General features: G+C 41.8%; 1 protein-coding gene across 4 annotated transcripts in view; it reads right to left on the reverse strand.

Annotated features, from left to right (window-relative positions):
- Positions 1-26,809, reverse strand: part of SH3RF3 (SH3 domain containing ring finger 3) — a 306,866-nt gene that overhangs the window by 68,451 nt on the left and 211,606 nt on the right. For 3 of the 4 annotated variants that reach the window (XM_072994560.2, XM_078391466.1, XM_072994558.2), the window contains exons 2-3: positions 25,056-25,331; positions 15,098-15,193 (exon numbers count right to left, since the gene is read on the reverse strand). In XM_072994560.2, coding sequence (XP_072850661.2) covers positions 15,098-15,193; positions 25,056-25,331 — 372 coding nt within the window. The remainder of the gene's footprint in view (positions 1-15,097; positions 15,194-25,055; positions 25,332-26,809) is intronic. The other variant, XM_072994559.2, reaches the window with a different exon arrangement.

Below are 26,809 nucleotides of genomic sequence, written 5' to 3' on the forward strand. Positions count from 1 at the left end.
GGATGACTTTGTAAACTTATCTGATATATGAAGTATGCTTGATTTCCTTTCTAAGGAGTTGTGTAGATGAACAATATTTATGTTCATAAGTAATCCCTTATAAGCAATCCCTCACTCATGTCCAAACAGTTTAAATGCTTTTAAAATCAAATCTATATATTATTCTAGACTTGTCCAATCATTTTGTTGAATGTCTACTGAAACGTGGATGCATATACAGAGCTCTCCTGCTAGTAACAGCCTCCTGATTGTTTTAATACAGGAAGTAGATCCACATGCACATTCCTTCATGAATATGGTTCTGCCTTCTCAATGAGGGAGGAACAGCTCTCTATACTGGAGAGAATATAAATAATGTACTGTACTTCCACTGCCAGAAGACAGATTACCCAAATCTCCTGGTGGGTATCTGTCATATGGCTCCACTTCACAGTATCCTTATGAGGATACCACATCTGTTTTGTTCCTACATATAATTCTGAACCTTAAAACAAATTGGTCTTCCCTCTTTTTCTAAGAATGTTGGGCAAATCAGGTGCCAGTGAAATTTTTACTGATGTTTTCTTTGTTTTAAAAATTAAGTATTACAGAAACGCTCTTAGCACTGACCACTGTATTGTTATGCAGCTGCTAATTTTTAGCTAGCCAAGAACCAGCAAAGGCAGAGCACATTTTTCTAGAAATGGTTTATCCACCCTGGAAGACAGCCTCCCACACTCCATGCTGCAATTTGGCGAGGATTTCCCCCATGAAGACTTCAAGCACAAAGTGGCTGTTAACACAAGCCTGTTGGATGCATTTCAGCAAAGAGATGAGTGTGATCAATGGGCTTAACTGTGCTTAATTTCCTGTTAGATTTTGGCAATGAATCAACACAGAAATACTCTTTGCTAGCCTAAAGCATGAAAGCTGAGACCTCTTACTTTAAACAGTGGATAAAGTATACCTTTGGTTAAAAAAATAAACGGAGATACATTTACAAATATTAAAATATTGTAGTGGTTCACATCCTCTGGACTTGTCTTTTCCATTCTGGCAGTGCTAAAGTTTTCTAAAGACTTTTTATAACAACTAAACAACAACAAAAGAGTGTGACAGGACTGTGACAGGACTATTATTGTTTCTCCTTCCAGTTTTATTTTTTTTTGCCACATATTCATATCAATATTTGTTTACAACTAGCGTATTCATTAAACAATATCTTCATTTTTAACAGCACTGCTGTTTGTAAGATAAACTAAAGCCAAAAGGAATGTTGTGGATCAAAATACAAGTATGTGCTTTGGATAGCATATCATCATGAGTTTGCAAAATGAAAACAAACGATGTATACAGCAACAGCAAGTATTAATCTCTGTGTAGTGAACTGGGAATTCTATTCTCCCAACAACTACAGTATTTGCAAAGGAAATGTTGTATCTGAGCCAGGAATCCTTGGGGTGATCCCTCCATGTTCATAACCTTTATAAGGAATGGCACATGCCCTGAATATAAAGTATGCAAAGGATACCTTCAATTCCAAATTTGACAGCTTGAAGACATTTAAAGGAGAGAGAAAAAAAATCACTGAGCAGACTATTCAATTTCTTCACCTCAGAACTCAGTATCAAAACACGTCCTGGCTCTTCCTCAGCTGTGATTTGCTGACAGGCAGCAGAATCTAGCTGTGTTAAAGGTTCTATAATAGAGCCCAACGATATATGTCTCAGTCTTTGATTTACTGGGCTATTCTGACCGAACTTCTGTTTTGAATGGCAAGCCCTGCAGCAGTCAAAATGTACAATTTGGAAATTTGTAGCTTTGAGTTTGTGCTTCTAGTTGTGATCATAGTGAAAAAGGTGGAGAAACCTCTTTCACATACTATTTACATAAAATCATACTACTTTTTTATTTGCTGTATTGCCAATCTACATATGCTTAGAGTGAGCAACTAACTGATTATAAGAGAATCTTCATTGTAAACAAGAGCACATTAAAGAAGATAGCTTGGTCACTGTCATACAAACACTAGCAACATGAACACTGGATTGTTGCAATTTGCCTTCATGATTAATTGATATACTACAGCTAATACAGATTCAGTAGTTGACAGGAACTGCTCTGTAATGCATGTCATGCATCTTCTGAAAGAATTGCACCTGTTGAGTATTTGCTAATGTGCAGGCTTAGGTTTTTCCTTTTGATACTGTATGAAGTCTTTATCAGCCTGGAAGCGGGATATCCTTCTCCCTTCTCCTGCCTGATCTCTAAGATTGGAGCAGGGGATGGGACTTGAGGACTGGGTCAGGAGCCACCTCACCCCAAGATTGGGTGAGGTTGCCCCCACCAAAGTCAACAGCTGTCTATATTCTGCGGTAATCTGAAAAGGTGCTTTTGGTGGTTCTATATGGACCTGAGATTTATCTGGAGCACACCTGGAATGGAGCTTTTAATAGATTGGTTTCCACTTAGATATTAGGCATGTGCCAATGTTCCTTTGCTTCTAGTGCCTGCATCAAGACATTCAGGACATTTCCATTATTAAATTATCAGCCATGGTTCTACTGTTGTAATTTTTTTTATATTTTAAATACTCTTCTCATCGTATTTGGTATTTTGACATTTTGATTCTTTGCATACCTATCATGGATTTTTAAAATGTAGACTAGTGAGTAAGAATGCCAACAAGTTTGGAAAATTCAGCAGTGGCCAGAGGACTGGAAAAGATCAGTCTACATCCCAGTCCCAAAGAAGGGGAGTGCCAAAAAATGCTCCAACTACCATACAATTGCACTCATTTCCCATGCTAGCAAGGTTGTGCTCAAAATCCTACAAGTTAAGCTTAAGCAGTAAGTGAACAGAGAACTCCCAGAAGTACAAGCTGGATTTCTAAGGGGCAGAGGAACTAGAGACCAAATTGCTAACATGCGCTGGATTATGGAGAAAGCCAGAGAGTTCCAGAAAAACATCTACTTCTGCTTCATTGACTATGCAAAAGCCTTTGACTGTGTGGACCACAACAAACTATGGCAAGCTCTTCAAGAAATAGGAGTGGCTGACCACATTATTTATCTCCTGAGAAATCTATATGTGGGACAGGAAGCAACATTTAGAACTGGATATGGGAGAACTGATTAGTTCAACATTGGGAAAGTAGTACAACAAGGCTGTATATTGTCTCCCTGCTTATTTAACTTATATGCAGAATACATCATGCGAAAGGTAGGACTGGATGAATCCCAAGCCGGAATTAAGGCTGCCAGAAGAAAGATCAACAACCTCCAATATGCAGATGATACCACTCTGATGGCAGAAAGTGAAAAGGAATTAAAGAACCTCTTAATGCGGGTGAAAGAGGAGAACACAAAAAATGGTCTGAAGCTCAACATAAAAAAACAAAGATCATGACCACTGGCCCCATCACCTCCTGACAAATAGAAGGGGACAATACGGAGGCAGTGACAGATTTTATTTCTTGAGCTCCATTATAACTGCAGATGGTGACAGCAGCCATGAAATTAAAAGACACCTGCTTCTTGGGAGGAAAGCGATGACAAACCTAGACAACATCTTAAAAAGCAGAGACATCGCCTTGCCGACAAAGGTCCGCATAGTCAAACTATGGTTTTTCGAGTAGTGATGTATGGAAGTGCGAGCTGGACAATAAAGAAGGCTGACCGCTAAAGAATTGATGCTTTTGAATTGTGGTACTGGATGAGACTCTTGAGAGTCCCCTGAACTGCAAAGAGGACAAACCTATCCATTTTGAAGGAAATAAATTCTGAGTGCTCACTGGAAGGAGAGATCCTGAAGCTGAGGCTCCAATACTTTAGCCATCTCATGATAAGAGAAGACTCCCTGGAAAACATGCTGATGTTGGGAAAGTGTGAGGGCAAGAGGAGAAGGGGGCGACAGAGGACGAGATGGTTGGACAGTGTCGTCGAAGCTACCAACATGAATTTGACCCAACTCCGGGAGGCAGTGGAAGACAGGAGGGCCTGGCGTGCTCTGGTCCATGGTGTCACAAAGAGTCGGACATGACTTAACGACTAAACAACAACAAAGTAAGTAAGAAAGATGAACAAAGAGCAGTAAATGGGCTAATTAGGAATCCTTTCTGTGTAAATAATGGTGATCACTTCTATGAGATATCCTGTGCAATGTTCTAAACTGTTCATACTTGGCGTGCTACCATAGAAATGGTCTTCTTTGGTAGCCATCTTCCACACTGCAGATAATGCCAGAGCCTTTAGGTGATCCTTCATTCCAAATGGAGGCAAACTAGAGTTCAAGTACACCATACAGTGCTCTACAAAAGTAGCATTTGAAGTGAACCCTGAAACATACAGGGAGACAGTGAGGGGGGAATGCAAATAGATCCACTGTGAGGTAGCCTCCTGAAAATTGGGTTTCCCTGGGTGAATTTGTTTCAGCCATAGGAGAAGTCAGCAGATGGGAGGAAATCAGCCTTGTTTGCAGCTTTTTAACCACCTGAATCCTCCACTCCCCACATCTAGTGGCTGGGTCTGCTTGTTTCTCTTCCCCTTTCCAATTCTGTTTCTTTCTCTTTCTCTTTTAAAGGTTTCCCATCTTAGTAAAGAACAGCTAAGTGACCACAGGGGCAGGAAGGAAAGCAAGGAATCAGCAGAGAGGCAGGAGGATGTTTTTAGTTCAGCCTTGTTTCCAGCTTGTTAAGGTAGCTTTGGTCTGCTCTAGCTGTCTGGATTTGTATAGGCACTAATAGAGCAGAGGTACCTTAAAACATCCTCCTCTGTCTGCTGATTAGTGCTAGATTAGCAAGCTTTTAAAATAAAAAATAGGCAGAAACAGAGTAGAAGGGAAAGAGAAGGAAGATGAAAATAAACCCAGTCATTAGTTTTGAAGAGGAGAGGATTCAAATGGCAGCCAGTTTCCTGGCTATCCTGCCTCTCTCACTGCTGCTGCAGCTGGCTGAAATGGCCTATTTAACATGTTAATTTAAAATAACATTTCACTATCAGCAGATAACAAAATAATTTTATTCTCAAAATTATTAATGTTCATGAGTTAATTCCAACTGAGCTTAGTTCATTAGCCTTCAGACAATCTATTATCACAGCAAGCACTGATTTTGTTCTTCCATTGCTTCCCCTGAATATTACAAAAATGGAATTGAATGCCTATTCATCTTCTATCTATTCACTGGGTTTGGCTGGGAATTAGCTTCACTGCGAACTTGTGATCTGCATTCTAAGTGATTTCACTTAGATGCTAACTAGTACAGAGGACAAAATGGTTTCTTGTTGAGAGGGGACTCAACCAAGTTTGAAGACTTAAGACATGTCATGGTTCCCCTGACTCACTGGCCACTGGCCATGGCTCCCCAGTATAGCAGGATGGCCATATCCACGGGATCAGAGCCCGCAGTTTGACTTATCCACTTCCTGAAAAAAATAAAATTAAAAATAATAATAATTAGAAAACCAAGGTGTATTACTAGTGCTGGCCATTAGATGGAACCAGAGACTAAGCTATAAACAGACAGCTAAGGGAAAACCCTCATGGCCTGACTTCTCAGAGGGAAGCAGCTTCCAGAAAAATGAAGATGAAACCAAGGTAAATTCCTTTGCCATAATTGGACAATGGGCCACCTGACCAGGATTGATCCCTTGGAAATAACCTCCCTGGAAGTTATGTTTATATATATATATACATACACACATATACATATACATACACACACACACACACACGTGTCCCATTTCACACACATCCCATTTAATGTTCCTCTTTATTTTATAAAACACCAAAGAGGTTCTTCACATCCCACCTGTTAGAGAGATGTGCAAACTTCTTTTATATGAAAGACTTACACAACTCTATTAAGACTTATGGCATCTTAAAGACAAACAAGTCTCTGAATATTTTTGCTGGGAGAGAAGTTAGCAGTATGAAGAATACCCCTGCCTCTTCATTCATGCAAGCCAAATGTGAGACATCTATACTGTATTATGGACAACTCAATAAGTCTTCCTACTTGAGGTAAAGAACAAGATGGTGTCTCTTTCCCAGATGATCATACAGAAGGCGATTGGCAATTAAATCTTCCTTCAACATTGGCAATGAGAGAATAATCTCCACCACATCTGAGGCAGCTAACTTTTCAAGGAGATCCAAGTCAAGTTGGATGGCTCTGTTCTCCAGAAGATGGAAACAAGCAGAGTCCAGGAGTAACAGCTGAGAGACTGCCATTATTGTCCCCAGCATCTGTTGTCTGGGATGGTTGCCCCACTCTGCCTAATTATAGGGCTGGTCATAGCAAATACACATTTTCAAAACTAGGCACCACTAAAGACATTCTGATATTAGGCAGGGATTTTTTCCTAAAAAAATAATAGCAGACTTTAAGCCCTAAATTCACTGAATGATTTTGACTGCTCATTCTTTTCAAGATTCCTTTACAATTATTAGTTTAGTCCTGGTGCACTGACTGAATATGAGCATACTAGCTAAGAGAATGCCCACTGTGCATCAGTTAATCAGATAAACTGCATCCATAATTACGAGAGGAGAACATTATCAGCCACTAAGCTTCCATAAGCAGTCAATATTTCACCAACAGTTACTAAATCCTCATTTTGAAATTATAGCTCTTCTCAGCTGAAGAATTTACATTCACAATGGTTTACTTGATACTGAGTTTTGCTATAGCTAATGGTCAGAAAGCTGGCATTTTGTGTCATCTTTATTTCTTCCAGGACTTTAATAAGGGTTGTGACTTCAGCAAGAATTTACTTCTAAGGAATGCTGAGTGACCATGGCTTATTTTGGACCCATTTTTCATTTTGTTATAACATGGATAAGTGAAGAGCAGTTGCAGTGCAGAGACTAGAAACAAGACCATAAATGAGATGTCACAGAATCATTCTGTGTTACAATCTGCTTCTGAAATACAAGCCAGTATGAGGATTTAAATGGGACACTTTAAAGAAGTGAACTTCCTTAAGCATAATTTTCATTCATAATTGGAGAAACTATTATACAAAACCGAAACGTGAATTACTAAACATTCCTGACTTAAAATATGGAATTATCATGTACACAAGGGTTAAAACAGTAAAGAAAGAGGAATGCACAAAGTATCTTAAGGTCATATAATCCAACTCCATGTAGGATTAGAACTGGCCAAACCAGATGCTCATTTAAGTTGGCAGGGTCTGTTCTCTTAGCAGCATGCAGCACCAAATTCTCATAAAAGTCTCTACATCATGGCAGTAATAAAAATCACAACAACATGTTCTTGGTGGATTGTGAAGAAAGCCTCCATACCACCAACTCACATCCATTCCTTCATTCTAACTAGAGATGGGGGTACCCATATTTATATACAAATATGAATATCCCAGTGCAGCTGGACTTAATGAGGGTCCAGCCTCTGGGGCCCGACTGTCCACTCACGTGTCCGGCAGTGGCAGCTTCACTCATCTTTCCAATCATTCCTAGAGCATCACTCTCTTCCCGCTCAGCTGGCCACCTGGCAGCCATGCAGGGAGAGTCATCCTTCCTCCCCCTGCCTAGAGTGGCTAGCTGAGTGGGAAGAGAGCAGGGCTCCCGGAGTGGCTGGAAGGATGAGCGAGGCTGCAGCTGCTGGATGCATGAGTGGACAGTCCAGCCCCAGAGGCCAGACCCTCGTTAAGTCCAGCTGCATAGGGATATTCGTGTTTGTATATGAATGCCCGCACCTCTAATTCTAACATCTACCAATGTTAACATCACTAGTCATATTATGAAAATTAAAATACATATTTTTCTGCAAGTAAAGGGTTTTGTATTAATTGTATCTGGGTCATCGGTGGTCAATATTCCTCATACACTATAGAAATTCATTTTGGGTTTGGCTGGGAATGAAACATGCCATTTGGCCAAACTGTATCTTTGGTGTTCACAGCAGTTACCAATGCGAGATGGATTTCCAACTATAAGGCAGTGAGTTTTCAAAGACTACTGCTCCATCAAGAAAACGAAACCAGCTATGTCTTCTACTTATATTCAGATACCCAGGCAAAGGCCATTTTTTGACAAGAATTCCTCTAGAGAATAATATTTCTAATAAATCATACATGTATTGGATTAACTTGGTTAGTGAGTTGTATTACACACATTACCAACTGAGTCAGAGGATTACACAGCATACCAAGGACTCATAGAAATAGAGGACAACAGAGAAAGATTAATGGTTTCTAGGGAATGCACATTCTTATTCTAACATGACTGCAAATCAAATTTCAGAGTCACGTTTTGGCTATGACAGTTGTCTTCCATTTCCCACATACATCATCTGAGATTAAACTGCATCCTTTTGACAGAATTCTGGAATCTTTGACAGTTTTCAAGAGCACATTGGCTGGACTGATTTAAATTAGACCAAGCAAGATCAGAATATTTTTCTTTAGATGCCTGCTACCTGAGCAATATGACAAGTCTATACTCAGTGATGCTGCAAATGTTGAGGGAGGCTTGTAAAAATACTGTAGCACTTTAAAGACTAACAAGGTCCCCCCCCAACCCATTGTGTGTATTTGTGGATCAGAAGCCACTTGTTCAGACACAGGAGAGGATATACATGTCTCCGATGTCTATTCCATTATGCTGAGATTTATGTCCAGGTCAGGAAACAGATAACATATAAAATTACAATTAGGGATGGGACTTTGGTATTATAACAAAAAAGAAAAAAACATGAAAGTGGCTCTTTGATTATGTAGCCAATTTCCAGAGCATCTCTAAGAGCCTCGATACAGATGAAGGCTTCTCAAGAGTATTTCATATATTAATAACCCAATTTTTGGTAATATCTTATTGGTATAAAAAGTTAGGTTCCCTACCTGTAACCATGGTTCTTCTAGTGGACCTCTGTGAATTCATACAAATGGGTTTATCCTGTGCCTGCGCAGGACATTCGGAAGATTCTAGAGCTGGAGGAAAAAAAGGTCAATTAGTGTGTCCCCCCCCCCCCAGGCAGGGTGTGAGCTCTGCCTTCTCAACCTTCCTTTCAGTTTCCCCTGGTCTGCCGTTACTGTATAGAGTGGATAAATAGAATGGTACCGTGATGGACAGAGGGGAGGAAGGGAGGGATGTGTGAATTCACAGAGGTCCACTAGAACAGTGTTCTCCAACCTTTTCCAGTCCGCAGACCGGCTGGGGAAGGCGGGGCACCCCTGCGCTCATGTGCATGCATGAACAAGTGCGCACACACTCTTGTATGGGCCGTGCAGCAGCATTTGCGCATGAACATGGGCCTGCAGGGGCCTGCATGGGCATGTGCTGCCATTTGCACATGTGAGCGAGGACCTGTGCTCATGCACAAACGGCAGCGCGGCGCTTGTGTGGGCATGCCAGAGCACATATGCAGGTGCAAACAGGCAGCATGGGGTGAGTGTGCACGGGGGTGCAGTGGGAGGTCTCTCTCGGTGGCCCAGTCTGGCCCATGCCACGGACCGGCACTGGGCCACGGACTGGGGGTTGGAGAACGCTGCACTAGAAGAAACATGGTTACCGGTAGGTAACCTAACTTTCTTTATAGTGGCCTCTGTGAATGCACACAAATGGGTGATTAGCAAGCTGACTCATCGGATGGAGGGCCATCATGGTAGCAGAGATGACAGGATTGCCCTTCCAAATGCAGCATCATTTTTGGCTCTGACATCGAGGCGGTAGTGCTTGGTAAATGTCATAGGGTTGGACCAAGTAGCTGCTTTGCAGATTTGTGAAGTTGAATGCTGCAATGTAGAGCAGTCGATGTACTGGCTGCTCTGGTACTGGCTTGTCTGCAAGTTGGTATGCCAACTGTATCGACTGCACTACCCATCTTGATATTGTTTGTGGACAGGCAGGTGCACCCCTGTTAATGCCATGGTAGCACAAGAAGAGACGTGGAGAACGTCTAAAAGTTTTGGTTCTGTGGAGGTAAAAGGCGATGGCTCTTCTCACATCCAGAGTATGGAGCTTACGCTCAAGCGGTGTGGAAATAGGGTTGGAAGTATGATGGGTTGGTTTGAGTGGAATTCCGACACCACCTTGGGCAGAAAGGACATATCTGGGTACAAGGTGACCTTCTCAGGGTGCATCTGGAGATAGGGAGAATCCGATCTGAGAGCAGCTAGCTCACTAGCTCTCTTGGTGGGCGTAATTGCCATGAGGAATGCGACCTTCAGAGAGAGTAACTTTCCATTACAGGTAGCCAGGGGTTCGAATGGTGGCTTTGTACGCGCCTTAAGAATGAGCTGCAGCGACCATTGAGGCACAAATTTCTGTGATGGAGGGCAAATATTCTTCAAGCCCTTTAGGAATCTCATGAGCGTGGGGTGGGAAAAGAGTGTAGCGGAGCTAGATCCAGGAGGTTGAGCCACTATTGCTGCAATGTACACCTTAATGGTGGAATGTGCCAGTCCAAGGTTAAAGAGATACATAATAAAAGTAAGTAGAGTCGAGAGAGATGATGGGACTGGGGTACGTCCCTTAGATTCAGTGAATTTGAGGAAGGATTTCCATTTATTATGATACAGGCGAGAAGTGGCTGGCTTCCTAGCCTGGTTTAAGATTGCACGGAATTCGGGGCTATCCTCCACGCCGTCAGATTTGGGATCAGACATTGGGATGGAGAATTGCCCCGTTGCTCTGGGAGAGGAGAGATGGTATCGGAGGTAAGTGGAACAGTTCTTATTTATTTATTTATTTATTTATTTACTGGACTTATATACCGCCCCATTGTGTTATCTCTCTCAGGTGGGCGAACCACTGTTGTTGTGGCCACCATGGGGCGATGAGAATCGCGTCTGTTTGGTATTGGATGATCCTGGTTATTGTCCTGAGCAACACTGGCATTGGAGAAAAAAGGTAAGTGAGTTCTCCGGACCACAGTATCATGAATGCATCCCCAAGAGACCCCATGTCCATGCCCACCCTTGAGCAGTACCTGGGGCACTTGGCATTGATATGGGAGGCAAAGAGATCTATTGCTGGCTGATCCCATCTGCGGCAGATGTTCTGGAAAACAGTGTCATTGAGGGCCCACTTGTGCGTCCCCGTGGGGAGCCTGCTTAGGCGGTCTGCCAAGTAGTTCTCCGCTGATGAAATATGTATGGCCTGAGGGGCAATACGGTGGGTGTGACACCACTCCCAAAACTTTATGGTGAGGTAAAGAAGAGGACATGATCAGGTTCCTCCTTGTCTGTTTATGTAGTACATGACTGTGGTATTGTCGGTCATGAGCTGTACAGTGGTGCCCCACATAGCGAGGCTCCAGATTAACCTTCACTATGGGGAAACATCGCTATACGGATTAAAAAAAACCCATTGGAACGGGCCCAAAACTCACCGTTCTGCGATGTTTCCCCATGTTTTGGCGGCCATTTTGGGTGTTCTGGGAGCCATTTTGGGTGTTCCAGCCACTGCTGAACAGCTGTTCCCCCGTGCTATGCGAAGAAACATCAGTATGCAATCACATTAGCAATTACAAAATCCACATCGGTATGTGGATTCATCATTAAACGGTGCACTCGTTATGCGAGGCACCACTGTACTGATTTCCCCGCAATTCTGGGGAGGAAAGCCTGAAAGACTTTTATGATGGCAAACATTTCCAGTTGGTTTATGTGGATCATTCTTTCACCCTTCGACCAGTCCATGTATCTGACGTTCCTGGCAGTGGGCTCCCCAACCTGAGGGGCTGGCATCTGTCATCACCTGGATTGACAGAGGAGGCGGTCAGAACGGTCTGCCAACCAACAAGTTGTGGTGGCAGGCCCACCATGAGAGTTGATTTGCCACCTGTGGTGGTACCAGGAGCTTTTTTAGCTGGGTGTCCATTGCGGGATCGAATTGTGACAGGAACCAGGATTGAAGTGAACAGAGTTTGAGCCTGGTGTAGGGAACCACCGATGCTGTGGAAGCCATAAGGCCCAGCAAGTGCTGAACTTTGAGAGTGGTAACGGTACTGCGAGATCGGAAGTAGTGTACTGCCTGATGGATTTTTGCTATTCAGTTGGGTGGTAGGAATGCTTTCAACTGATGGGCATCCAGTTGTGCTCCTATGTAACTCACAAGTTGTGATGGTACTAGGTGGGATTTTTCTGAATTTATTTGCAGGCCTAATTTGTGCAAGACCTGAAGACTAGTTCTTGTGGATGCGATGGCTTCCTGGCCTCTTCGCCATGTGCAAGATAAGTTGCATATATGACGTGTAGTTCTCCAAAGGGGAATGCGATATATTGCCAGTGGCACCAGCATCAGGAGCTTTGGATTTGTCAGATGATGATGGGTTGGCACCTCAAGATGACTGAGAGGTCGACGGTGGTGGTCGTGGTACCGGGGCTGATAGGATAGGTTCAGCATCCGATTGAGTAGATACAGAGAAAGATTCTGTATCATGGTCGTGAGGACCGGAATACAGCGTGGTAGCCTGTACCGAGGCACGGCCTCTATGAAGTTTAAGTTGTTTAGGCGGCACGGAAGGCTTCTGTATCATCGGTCAATTTCGGGATGGTGCAGCTTGAGGACTGGAGACATCCCCTTGGTACTGCAATGACGTTTTCCATGGAGGAGCTATGGGAGGGTACCAGGGTGGTAGCAGGTAGTCCGACCCTTTGTATTGATCGTGGTAGCCATATCCCTGGTATGGATAGGGATGGTACCGGTCAGGGTATGGATGACCATAAGGAGGTAAACCCTCTGGATGGTAATATTACTCCTCAAGCCAGGAAGGCTGGTACGGACAGACATGTTTGCGTTTCTCCTTACTTTTCTTAGGAGTGCATGGAGCAGACTCCCATTCCGGCTCAGTCTTGGTATCTGCCCGCCCTGAAGATTGAGGGCTGAAAGGGGCTATGGCCGGGCTGGATGGTGCAACAGCCCCAAATCGGCCCAAACTTGGAGACATGCTAAGAATATCATGAGCTTGTTGGGCTGGAGGTATAGCGCATTCCTCCCTTTCGGAAAGCCCAATATCGTTCCTCGAAGAATCCTGCACCAGTATAGGAGGTATAGAAAAGGGTGCGGTAGCCGACTTGGCTAAGTCCTTTTGCCTCTTAGGCTTCTCCTTGTCCTTTTCTTATTTGCAGGATCAGAAGACCATGGCTGAACCTTGGAGGAAGCCGAATTAGGCGTTTTTTTAAGAGTTCTTGGATTTCACAGGTAAAGAGGTCATGCTGGAAACAGACTGGGCAACACAGCTAGTAGTCGATTTAGCAGTCTCCTGGTGAGGAGGGTTGGAGGAAGGGAGGGCTGTAGCCTCCATAGCAGAGTTGAGAGATTTTTCGTAGAGAAAAGATTTCAATCGTTGGAGCCACAGCTTAATAGCCTGCTTGGAAAAAACTCCTGCACGCGGTGCACGACTGGGTGAGATGGGTTTCTCCCAAACAAAACAGACAAAGATAATGCCCGTCTGTAAGTGGAATTTGTCGAAGACAAACGGAGCACTTCTTAAAGCCCCGAGGGGCCATAAAACAAAAAAGGGAAAGAAAAACGGGGGGCAGGGAACCATTGAGGGAAGGGGGGAATGATAGAATGGGAAAAAGGGATAAGCTGGAGTTTCTATTGTCAGAAAAAAAGAACAATATAAAATAATTTATAATATATTGGAGAAAATGTAAAAGGTAGATTTAGCAAGGCTAAAATCACTTCCCTTAGCGCTCTGGTTTCCTAACGTCCTACTCAAACAGCGGAAAAGAGGAAACTGAAAGGAAGGTTGAGGAGGCGGAGCACATACCCTGCAAGGGGGAGGCGGAACTAATTGACCTTTTCCCCCCTAGCTCTAGAATCTTCCAAATGTCCCGCGCAGGTGCAGGATAAATCCATTTGTGTGCATTCACGAGGCCATTACGAAGAATAGTGGTTCTCCTTGACAGACTCTGATTTCTGTTCTATAAACAACTCTCAGCATTCCTGCCACAATTAAGTTACCCAGCTTGCCACCCCAGCTAGGATCTGCTAATTAACAGTTTGATAACTACATTCCTGTGCTAAGAACCCATTGTCATTTTGCCTATTACCTATATCCTCACCATGATGAAGATAAATACAAGGGATGTGTACTTCCACTTCTATATTTGAAGAAGTGGATTTTGATTAATGAAATATTACACTGAAATAGAACTGTTAAGATTTCATTTAGATTAGGCATCCTTCAGTCTCGAGAGACTATGGTAATGTGCTCTGTATGGAGGACTTGGAACAGCGACTAGTGTGGCTGAGGAGGCCAATTCAAGAGTGACAGTCCCTTCCACACTGAAGACAAATCCAATCTGTCCCTGTCCAGCTCCCTCATTTTGCTCCTTTCGGGACTGCCTCTTCGCCTTGGCCTGCTGGACAAGGGTCTCTTCAAATTGGAAGAGGCCATGATGCACCGCCTGCCTCCAGGCTGAATGCTCAGACTGTTAAACTGTTAAAGTGGTACAATATTTTGCCTTTTGACAGCATCCGGAGACAGACTAACATGGGCATTTCTTTGGAAAACAAACTTCTTTGCTGTATGTTCAGCACAGACTTTCTCCTCCTCCTTGTATGTGCTCTTTCTCTTTGTTTTCTCACCCTCCTCCACAGAACGTAACTCTCCTTCCACTCTAGAGCTTGCTCTCCTCCTGGTATCACCAGGCAGTGAGTGACCCCTTTCCTTACAAATGACAGAGATGCAGCAAGGAAAGCAACAGCTGGGGCTGCTAGCATTTGGGTTTCTCCAGAGTGCCTCTGGGCCTATGTGAAGCTGCCCAGAGGCTTCCTGAAGAAATGAAAATGCTGGACGGGTGGACCACCACTTTCTCCACTGAGCACCCAAGCTTTTCTCAATTTTTTTTAAAAATAGAAACAGTGCCGCAGCATGTAATCAATGAGAGTGAACAATGGGGTGGGAGGAAATAAAAAGGAAAAGAGAAAGTGGTGGAAAGGCCATATTTATGTGAAAGGTTTCCCCCTCCCCCCAAGATGGATGTGTTTTTGGGTTTCCAGAGAATGCAGCCTGTATTTGCAGACAATCTACAGTCTGCAATTTTTTGTCATTTACAAAAGATTGTATTCTAGTTTTTTAGAAGTAGAAATGTTTAGGTTTTGCCTCTCAGTAGCCAAACACAGGTTAGTCTGAGCTTACCTCCACATAGAGAATAGGAAATATTCCAATCTTATCTCCCAGCATTCCTTCTGCCCAATTATCATCTACTCTCCTGATGACGGTCAAAATTTCATCCTAAGGGCAAAAATTACAACATAATGCATAAAAATAGACAGTTTTACACATTCATGTTTTTACGAGGAAATGATGGGTTTCTTCAAATGCATTCCAGAAGCTTCCCACAAAGCAAAACATAAGAAATCATTCCAGGCAGCAAAGAGGTCTCCCACCTGAGGGTTACACAGCAGGTTACACTTTTCAATTACTTTTCCAATTAGTAATGTGAAAACAATACAATAGTTATGCAATGGTAATTAGGGATTCCAAAACATGTGAATGTGAATTCTTACAGCCTGTGTCAGATGTATTGAACTTCAACCTCCCTCATCCTGAGGCAGCACGTCCGTTGATTTTGTGGACTGGGAACAATGTGGGCTGTGTTCCAATACATCTGATGGACAGTGCTGACTAGGGACAGCTGCTGTATATCAGTCCTGGAATAGTTGTACAGTAAAGAACGTTGGCTATTTAATGAATAGTTAGTGATCCACCTCAGTGAAAAGAGAACAGATCTGTAAATACAGAAGTAAAGGGATTAATAATTATTATTACACCTGAAGTGATGTAAAGGTAACTTATAAAACCAGACCACACTGCATTCAAATGGTAACAGGCAGCCATTTGTGGTGAATTTGAAGAATTCCCAGTAGTTTGAATTAGAAAACGCAAATTAGTCGCATTCCACACAGAATATGTATCTTTCAATCCTCTTTTTTTTTTCTTGTGGGGGGAAAATCCATCTGTAGCCCAGAGAATTTAAACATGATGTCTATAAGTTAGAATAAATTAGTTCAAATGTTAAAAACAAATATTATTTGGGGTGACAATAAAGAGGCAGATGCTAAACTACTTCCACAAGCTTTGCTTTGAACAGTACATCTGCATAAGGAGCAGTTGAGACTAGCTAGAAATACAGCTTGGAAGTTACCATTTTGGATGTCAAGTCATAGAATCCCCCTGCCAGTATGAGTGCTGCTAAATGCTACCTCAAAAGTAATTTTTCCAAGATCTGGATCAAAATAGGGTGGGTAGGTGGACTTGAACCTAAGCAGCTATTCAAAAGTACCAAGCCCTGTGTAATGGTTAGGCTCAGAGCAGCTACAATCTCCCAACAACTGGCAAGATCAGTTGCTTGGCTCTTTCTTTGCTGCTCTGTCCATAACCTTCTGGGAGCTTCTCCTGTCCCTTAATTACTAGGACACAAGAATGATGGCAGTTTATAGGCCTTACTTGCCTACCATTACTGTTTCACCTGCCTAGTTCTGACAGATATAGTAATAAATCATGCAATAAAAAACTAAGCAGAAAGCAGGAACAGACATTTTTCAGTCTGAAAATTTCCAGAGTCCAATGACAGTACCTGCCTGATTGCCACTCTCACTGCAGCTGTGGAATTTGCATATATATGCAGAGGGAGAAGCCAGTGGGATGACACTCACTGGCATGTGGAATATACAATTTGCAGGAGAAAAGCACAGCTATTGCCAGCGCTGTAATGTCCCTTTGTGCACCATGCAAAGAAATTCTATGAATCACTCCGTGTCCTTTTCTTACTGAGAGCAGATTCAGATGTCACATTATACGTAAGGCCACAGATGTAAGGAAACTTGTCACTCGACTTCTGCACTAATAATATAACATACAAATGACTGACACGTAGTTCTCAGTGCTTACAAGTAACTCACAATAGCAAAAATGAATATGCTGCATCTGGCAATCCATCACCAGCACTGTGAAGTACTCCTCAGGAGAGCAAGATTAATGTTCTTTAACCAATCTCCTTTCTAGCAGATTCTACACGAAGAATCCCACTGTAACAGTGCAACCCCAAACATGTTTACTCAGAAGTCAGTCTCACTGAGATCAAAGGGACTTATTCCCAAATGATTATGCATTCACAATTGTAACCTAATCTTTCTTATTTCCTTCTATTTTGAAATGTTACCATTTTTTACTTTCTACAAATCATCTGTGTATAGCAACATAAACTCTTCTCACTCTCTGATTTTGCCTCATCCTCTCTTGTTCCTTCTGAGACAGTAGCAAGCAATGCCTATAAACTTTCAAATATATCTTTGCAGGCAGTTCCCAACATTACAAATATTTAAAATAAGCAGAAAGTTTACAGGAAGCTGGAATCTTTCCCCAATACCACATTTCTGTGTTTACTGTGGAATTGTGGCATACACTCAACTTGGACCATGATCAGATCCCTAGCAACCTAGAGTCAGCTTATAATATAATAATCTTAGAATTGCAGAGCTGGAAGGAACCCTATGGACCATCGAGTCCGGCCCCTGCCATGAAGGCACAGTGGGGAATTCAACTCTCAACATCTATCTATCTATCTATCTATCTATCTATCTATCTATCTATCTATCTATCTATCTATCTATCTATCTATCTATCTATCTATCTATCTATCTATCTATCTATCTATCTATCTATCTATCTATCTATCTATCTATCTATCCATCCATCCATCCGTCCGTCCGTCCGTCCGTCCGTCCGTCCGTCCGTCCGTCTCATTCCCTTCCTTCCCTTCCCAACAACATATAAGGAAGGACATAGTAGAGTAGCAGAGGGAATAAGGATATGAAATCTAGTAAGCTTCCAAGCTGAGTGGCTAAAGTCTTCTTTCCTTCCCTCCCTCCCTTGATTTATATGCCACACCTTTAGGGGAAACACTATTCTGGGCAGTTTACAAATTAAAATGTAGAACCCCATACAACCCCACATAGCAATACAATAAATATGACAGTTCTAAAATTCTAAAGGTCTAAAATTCAGACAAAAAGAAAAAGAAAAAGAAAAGATGTAATTAGCATCCAGGGGATAGGTTATTGAAGGCAGTTCTATATAATTTTCTTTTCACTAGTTTCCTGAATATCAAGATGAAAGGATATCAGGAGGGAAGGATATCTCAGTTGGAAGTTTATTCCAAAGAGTAGCGGGCCAGCACTGAAAAAGCTGAATTCTTTGTTGTTGCCTTTTTATTTTTCCTTGGTGTGTCCACTTTTAGTGAAGTGCAACAAGGTGCTTATTTCTGAGAGAGACATTTCAACAAATATTAAGGCCCTAAACTGTTTAGGACTTTGCAGGTCAGAACCAGAACCTTGAGCTGAGCATGGAAACTACCTAGAATCCAATGAAGGCGAGTAGAGACTGGGGATATGTGACTGAATTTACTTGCTCCAGAAATCAGTCTGGCCACCGCATTTTGAACCTGCTGAAGTGTCTCTACTGTTTTCAAGGATAGCCCGACACATAGAGCATTACAGGTCTGATCATCTGTTGCCAGATTAGATTTCTTAGGAATGGGTCTTATTATAGTTTCTTTTAAACAAGAGGGCACACGGCCTTCATGAAAGGATGAATTGATGACATAGGTGGCCCATTTTACCATTGTATTCTTAGCCAATTTTATTAGCCAAGATGGGCAAGGATCTAAAAAAGAGGTAGTGACTTTGCAGTGTGCAAGTACCTTGTCTATATCCTCAGGCTTTACCAACTGAAACTGATCCAATAAACCCTAACTAAACAGTGCACTGGATATCTCAGTCTGGTCAACTGGGTTAACTAAGGAGTCAAAGTTGTGACGGATGTGTGGAATGGATCTTATAAAGATAAGTCATGATTGGCTTTTTTTTTTTGTTCTCATTTACTTTAAAGGTTATTAGGCTAATCCATGAGATTTAAATCAACATCACACTAGCATCAAGGCATCAGCACAGCAGGATTTTATGTTCCTCTCTCGCACAACTTTCCACATTGCTCAAAAACCTGTTTGGAAGGTTTTCCCAGCTATCCAGAGCACGCTTGGAGGGAATGGATCTGCAGCTTCAGGTAGAAGAATAATTTCCTCCCTCCTGGTTCTACTGATGGAAGCAGTTTCACAACAAAATAACTATAGTGGATCCTGACAATGGGGGTGTGTGAATCTGGCAATGATTGTGAACCTCAAAAACCATCTACTTTACAGTATCCATTCCTGAGAACAGTGAACACTGTGCTTCAAGCTCTACCTGTTGTCTTCTGGGAAGCATTTGGTTCATCAGTAGGGAATACCAGACTTGATGGAAGTTTGGTATGATCCAGCAGCACTCTTCTTGTTTCAATGGACAAAATCTCTTGTGTAACTTATGTTGGTGTAGTGGAAATGACATTGGCAACAGTGGAAAATAGCTATTAAGGAGTCTGCACTTTGATTCTTCATTGCTTCAACTTCGTCTCTTCAACAAGGTACATCCAACAAGTATTAAGGCCCTAAACTGTTTAGGGCTTTACAGGTCATAACCAAAACCTTGAACTGAGCACGGAAACTACCTGGAATCCAGTGAAGGTGAGTCAAGACTGGGGATATGTGACTGAATTTACTTGCCCCCAGAAATCAGTCTGGCCACTCCTTAATTAGCAGCAATCTGCTGCTACCAGTGACATCATTTTCTCTATGCTGGCATAATTTATCCAGATTTAGCCATTTTATGCTGCCTTGGAAGGGATTTCTTGCTATCGAAGTCAGCGTATGATAAAATAAATCTGTATGTTCATATGTTCTTAGAGTACATATCAGTTCTTCAGTTTTCTTCATTATCTGCTATTCTGCACATATAGTACATTGATTTCCATACAGCAGAACTTGAAAATCATTATTTAAAAAGATGCCTTCCATTGTTTGCAGTGACATCTTATGGGCTTCTTTTTGTGTCTTGTAGCCAAAATGTCTCAAAATTAGTCACTTTCTGACAGTCTCTTCAATAGTATTGTTAAGATGAACAGTTCCATTTTACAAGTGCTGCCAGAAGCTATGCTGAAGATCAATCTTTTCCATCAAGATTGATTCTTTCCTTTTACAGGGTGGAAGGGGGCAAATGAGATTCTTTGTTGGATAAAAAAGGTAAGACATTATGGCACCAACACAGCTACACCACATGGAATGGCATTTAGTAATGTTGTTTGTGGCATTTTTTTTAAACTGAGAAAGCATAGCCAAACTGAGTAATGGAGAGATTTCAATGATGGCAGAACAGCATCATGGCACATACTGTTCTGTTATCACTATCATCATTATTTGCCAGCTGATAATAACAATGCAAAGCCATTTATAACCATAAAAGAAAAAGAAAGACTCCTCTCAGGATAAATTACTAAGGATCTAATGCTAGTTGTCACATGACTTATAGTTAAAAATGAATTTGATTTTGGCTATGTGGGAATTCATTCATTCATTCATTCATTCATTCATTCATTCATTCATTCGATTTGATTTTTACCCCGCCCCTCTAGACAACGTCTACTCGGGGCAGCTTACATAGATTAAAACACATCAAGATAACATATATAAAAATACAATTAATTCTAGGGCAATCGCCTCACTCTAACACTGGTCCCATATACCTCATAGGCACTAGGTAAAGGTAAAGGTTCCCCTTGACAATTTTTGTCCAGTCGTGTTCGACTCTAGGGGGCGGTGCTCATCCCCGTTTCCAAGCCATAGAGCCAGCGATTTTGTCCGAAGACAATCTTCTGTGGTCACATGGCCAGTGCAACTTAGACACGGAACGCTGTTACCTTCCCACCGAAGTGGTCACTATTTATCTACTTGCATTTGCATGCTTTCGAACCGCTAGGTTGGCGGGAGCTGGGACAAGCGACGGGCGCTCACTCTGTTGTGTAGATTCGATCTTACGACTGCTGGTCTTCTGACCCTGCAGCACAGGCTTCTGCAGTTTAGCCCGCAGTGCCACCACGTCCCTTCTTTGGTTATGAAATGACGCTCTGAAGGGAGACTGAGAAAGAAATTTTAGAAGTGCATATGTGGAGAGATTTTTTTTAAAAAATTGGGGGCTTTACCTTTCCTGGAATATCCCAGGCAGGATGAGTAGCCTGTGAATTAAAGTCCAAAAAGTTAGCTCTTCCTATCTCTGCTTCGGACATACATTTTGTTGAATACAAATATGCTTAAAGGGCTCAGGACAAGTTAGGAAATGTCTTTTCATGGGAAAACATAGCCACACTGAAGAAACCTATCTTGGCTTAACAAGCTGAAATGTACACAAGTCTTGTTCCTCTACATGTAACTGCTCTGCTTTTTTCTTTATATGTATGTAAGCGAACAAACCGGGAGGTCTTTCATCAACTACTAATGTCCCTGTGAAATACCTTAGATTAACAGACAATAACAGGTCCAGGGTCACCCAGCAAACTACAATTAACCAACCACTTTTGGATCTTTCTTTTCCCCAACTATCACCTGTCAACAGACATTCTTTCAGACTGCAACTGGGAAGGGAAATACCGGCACTTCATCAACCTTGCTGAGTGGCTAGCTCCCATTAGAGCTTCCTTTCTCAAAACAGTTTTCATTCTAGCTAGTCATAAAAATGTAAGCACTGTTGCCCCATTTCTCCTCTCTTTCCATCCTCTTCTACTTTTTATGCCATGTTTGCAACGTGTAAGCTTGGACAGAACGCTAGTTTTGCTCTTTAAAAGACTGTTCAACCAGCTGCATTGGAAATATTGCCAGCTGAAGAGCAGAGTACACAAATAAATAAATAATGGAGTAACTGCTTGCTATTATGTCCCGGGCCATATACAAATCCCCCCTTAAAATAACAACAAAATTCTGGAGAAGGGGATTCTATACACACTCAGAGACACTGAGTCTAGAGGGCCCAGAACTATTTAAAACAGATTTTTTTGTGATAGCTGGATTCTGAACTCAAGAGAAAATTGATTGCCATTAGCTTAATTACTGGAAGAAATCTCCAATGGCTACAAAGAGACATGGTAAATAAGAATATGGAGGAAGAACTGCAACTGCTTGATCAGAAATATTGTGGTTGCGAGGAAGATTCAAAGGTTTTGGACCTGGCTTCCACCATGGAAGAAATAGCTGCAATGAGAAACATTATTTCACCATAATCACCATTACCAGGAAATGTGTAAAATTGATTTCTGTGATATATTTATTAATGCATCCACTTTCAGGGAATCTGAGCCACAATGTAGCATTGCAAGTGAATCAGATGGTCATTTAATGTAAGGCAAAGCAGCTCCCATTCTGTTATCATTATATTGGACTTGACACTTGCAACCCTATGGACCTCACCAGGAAGTCATAAATGGAAATGAGACTGCAATCCAGCTCATGGTTTCTGGAAGGCTCAATCTCTTTCTCAAATTAAGCTGAAGTGAAAAATTTGAAAACTTCTTCGACTGGGAAATCAGACCAATGACAAGAGGTGGTTCAGGCCATTCATGGAGGAGCTGAGCTGACTGACTTTAGCAGCGTGGGGGATATGAAATCCATCTGAACAGAAGATCTCCATCAGTGGTGTGACAGCTGCAATTAGCATAGGAAAGCCTGATGAAATAAAGACAGAGTGAAGCTCCAGAATGAGAAATAGATTATCTGCTGTCAGAGAAGACAAGAGACAAAGACACGGTTCCTAGGTGGCAGGGAAAAAAAACCTGAAGAATAAAAATGCGGCAGAGAAACAATCAAAGTCCTGAGGCAAAATAGAGCAACTACTGGTTAAAAAAAGAAACATAAACAGAGACAGTAATATGATCAAAGATGAATGAGAAGCCAGTTATAACGCTGGTGGGGCGGGAATCTTGTGCTTAAAAATGGTACCAGATATACACTCAGGAAAGCAATATCAGCATCTCATATGTTGTTTATGACAAAATAGTCAAATAAGAACATGGTTACATTAAGGGGGAAAAACTGTATTCAACCCTGGTTTAGCACATTTTAAATCAATGTTTTAAAAGATGACAACATGATGCATATAGAATTCCCACCCCTGCCCCCTGGATGCATGTTTTTTGGTCAGAAATCAAGGTATTTTACTGGGTGGCAAGAGGATCATTTAATCTAACTCTTCGGGAAATCAATTTGTTAGTTCTGGCATATGAGAAGGCCTTATGATTTAGCAAAGTGTGAGGCAGGCAAATGGAAAAGCCTGAGGTGCAGGGTCAGAGGCACGAGTGGGATGCATAGCTTAAGTGAGGAGCAAAGAGCTGTCTTTGCAATAGGACAAAAACATGGATCTGAGGCACAGATTCTTATGGAACCACATGAGTTTTATGTAGGATCATCCCCAAAACACTGTCCACTCACAGGCACCATCTCTGCCCATAGATTGGACAGTGATTTAGGGATGATTCTACATGAAAAATCATATAGATTTATGAGGATCCATGCTGTGGATAAGTGTTTTTGCACCACTGTGAAGCTAAATGCCACAGGATCCATGGTATAAAGAAGACTTATGGTTTGACAGTGGTTTGGGTCAGATCAAGTGTCTTCTTGCCTCTTTGCGAACACCCACAGTCCATCCTGAGTTGGTGTTCTTTGGAGCCAAAAAAGGCTAGAACATTTTCAGGAGCCATGAACTGCCTTTTTTTTTTCTCCTTCCAGTCCCTAACACCTTTCTTTTTATCCCCCTCCATGCCTCTCTTCCTAAATGCTATTTCTCTCTGCCTCCCAGGGAACAGCTGAAGCCTTCTTAAAGGAACGGAAGTATGCAAGCTTTCGAAAGGGACAGGCAGCTTTGCCAGCAGACTCTCCTTCTCCCTCACCATACCAGCAATGACAAGTGGCCAGCAGAAGAGTGAGCAGGTGGGTGGGTGGGTGGAGGTCAAAGCCCCAATTGCAATGATTTTAAAAGCCCATGTAGCCTCCCCTCAAGCAATATACAATACACCATAAATATGGATTGAGGACATACACACAGATCCAAATACCATGTAACTACCACATGATTTTAACCCAATTTCAAAAAAAAACCCTGATTCATTTTCATAGTGTAACCATGCTCTAAGGCAAGCTAACCCTGGAAGCGATGTTGAGGTCCCCTCAGCTTGCTGTGCTAGGGGAATTCAACACTTATGCTAAGATCACCATGTGGCTCAGGATTTCTTTTTCTTCATGACAACTATGGGGCTGTCTCAAATGGCCTTCATCATGTTGTGGGGCACACTCCGGGCCTGTTTTTGTTTGTTTGTTTTTACTGGCCAGGATAACAATGGTCTGGTTTTGAAAGAATTCTGTACAGTTCTGTTGTCAAAGATGGATCAGTATCAGTAGGGTAGAGATTCAGGGGATTATGGGACATCTGTGTTAGTGGGGTGCTGATTCAGATTGTCTGCCCTAGGATGCTGAGTGATATGCATGGTTGCCTGACAACTGTTTGGGAGTTTCTTTTTGCCTCAGTGGGCAATCCTGTGGAAGTCATGATTCAGCTGTGGAACAAAGAATGACTGTAGGCACAATAGCTTCTAAGCAGTCCTTCCTGTGGAAGAGTGTCAAACTAGCCCCATGGTTTTCTCGAGAGCTGGCAGAGATAAAACTGAGGCTGTATGACAGGTTGTATGAGGTGACAGGAACCAACTTCAGGATGGATGTTTAGAGATGGTCTGTGGAAAGTTGGAGGTGCACAATGTGTGCATACCAATTTGGAGCTCAGAAAGTGCTGCTGACCCCCTGTGAAGGAGGGGAGATGCTAGCAAGGTGTTCAGTGCTATAAATATTGCTCATATTATTTTCACATAATGAATTACGATGATGGGTTGGGGGCACAATTTGTGCTGCTTGCCTGGCTGCCATGATTGCTAGTTACACCTCTGTAGCTGTAGTCTCCAGATGTTTGTTTCGCATTTGTTTTCTTCCCACTTCCCAATAGTTGGACCTCAGAGGAATTCAAAATGCTGACCAATCTTTAATCGCATATGGTGATTTTCATGAATGAATGCATCATGATATGATTAAATCAATATCAAACCATATCCTGGAAAAATGTAATTCTTCATTGTTGTGCTTTCTGGAGTGGTTTCAATTTGCTAATTAGGAATTGATGTTTAAATTTACCTTAGTGAAGGTCAAACAGTCCTTGTCTTGATCCTTGTCCTTTATTTCAAAGTCATAAAGTGCTTTGCCTTGAGGCGGAGCTGGTGGAAGGGGCTTGATACACTGGATGTAGCTTGCTGGGAAAAAGCCATGGTTTCCATTCAGTTCTCCATGATACCAATTCTCATCTACTTTTCGACGCAGTATAATAATGTCTCCTTTGTTAAACTTAAGGTCACCTGGTTCTTTCCCTTCGTAAGCATAGAGTGCTTTTCCATAAGGAAGCTGAGAGGAGTTCTGCAACAACAACAACAACAACAACAAAAGATATCATGTATTCTGATTATACCAATCACAATGCAATTAGAAAGATACAGTGGCCAGAACCCCATTGGTGATTTATGTGTAGGTAAGTTACATTGTTTAGCTCACCATGGTAAATTGTCACTAACTAACAAAACATCAGTCGCTTTATCAGATGTGTGCTTGTTGCATAACCAGGCAAATGGCTCATAATGCAACTAATGCATCATTAATTGTGGGCAATTCACTGTGATGAGATACAAACTATAATATATAAATGTGCAAACCAACAAGTCTAACTAATAATGTTTTATTACATAAATTATAATACACATCTTAAAATTTCTATTTTCATTTGATTCATTCCCTGCTTTTTCTACCAAAAGTACAGCATTGAGGCAATTTAAAAACACCAGTTTAACACAAAACAGAATCTAAAATTGCAGTAAGTTGCAGAAGCTTTTGAACAACTGAAACGTTTAAAGCAAAAAATTTAACAAAAAGAGAAATATACATAAACCTGATTAAATAACATCATCCTTATTACCTGCATAAAAGCAGTCAGTCAGAAAGCTGGGCATACTTCTCCAGGAGACTGGGTGCCACAACCCTAAAAGGACTTTCTTGGAAACATAACTCTTAGCTTGTTTGTCTGCGGGAATCAAACAAGGAACTTTGAAGAGGAACAGGGTTCCAGTCATGTCGGAGGAGAAGAGAGTGATTCCTGATTCCTGATTCCTCCCCCCACATTCAGGATCAGTTCACATAAATTCCGAAATGTGGAAGGCACAGTTAAATAGGAATTAACACTCTGCAAGAATGCAGAATAGCCACAGAAAGTAAATACTGGACGTGGAGATTATTTATGTGACTAATTTCAAGGTTGATTTTAAAATAAAAATTTCCAGCCATTATGACTTCACACAAAGGTGTCTGTTATCTATTTGCAAAGGTATGTTTGACAATACTGTACTATATATGGGTAAAGTCAGTTAAAAATCTCAGGAGTTAGAGCAGCAGATTCTGTATTCTGTGTTTAGGAACAGAGGTTTCGTTATCATTCAGAATCCTTTGCCTTTCCTGTGACTAGAAGAAGCAAAATAAAATATGCAAAATAGAAAAATAATCAGGATAACATTATATAAAATAAGTTAGATCATGCAGATCAGAGTATTTTGTATGTGAGTAAATAATTAGGTACATATTTCTCAACTGGCCAGTTGCATAACTTAATTTATTGTTGCAGAGTACACATAGGCTGCAGTCATGTCCCCCCCCCCCGCTCAGACCATAAGGTGTCACTGGGGATAAACAGTCCCCCATAAATGTGATCATCACCCTTGAACAAGTTTCCTTTGTTATAGATTAAGTAAGTATTATGAAACCCCACAGCAAATCATAGAATTATATAATACAGGTACAGTCAACCCTCGACTTACAAACGGCTCGAGTTACAAACATTTCGACTTACA

This window comes from Pogona vitticeps, chromosome 3, assembly GCF_051106095.1.
Source record: "Pogona vitticeps strain Pit_001003342236 chromosome 3, PviZW2.1, whole genome shotgun sequence".
Classification (NCBI taxonomy): domain Eukaryota; kingdom Metazoa; phylum Chordata; class Lepidosauria; order Squamata; family Agamidae; genus Pogona; species Pogona vitticeps.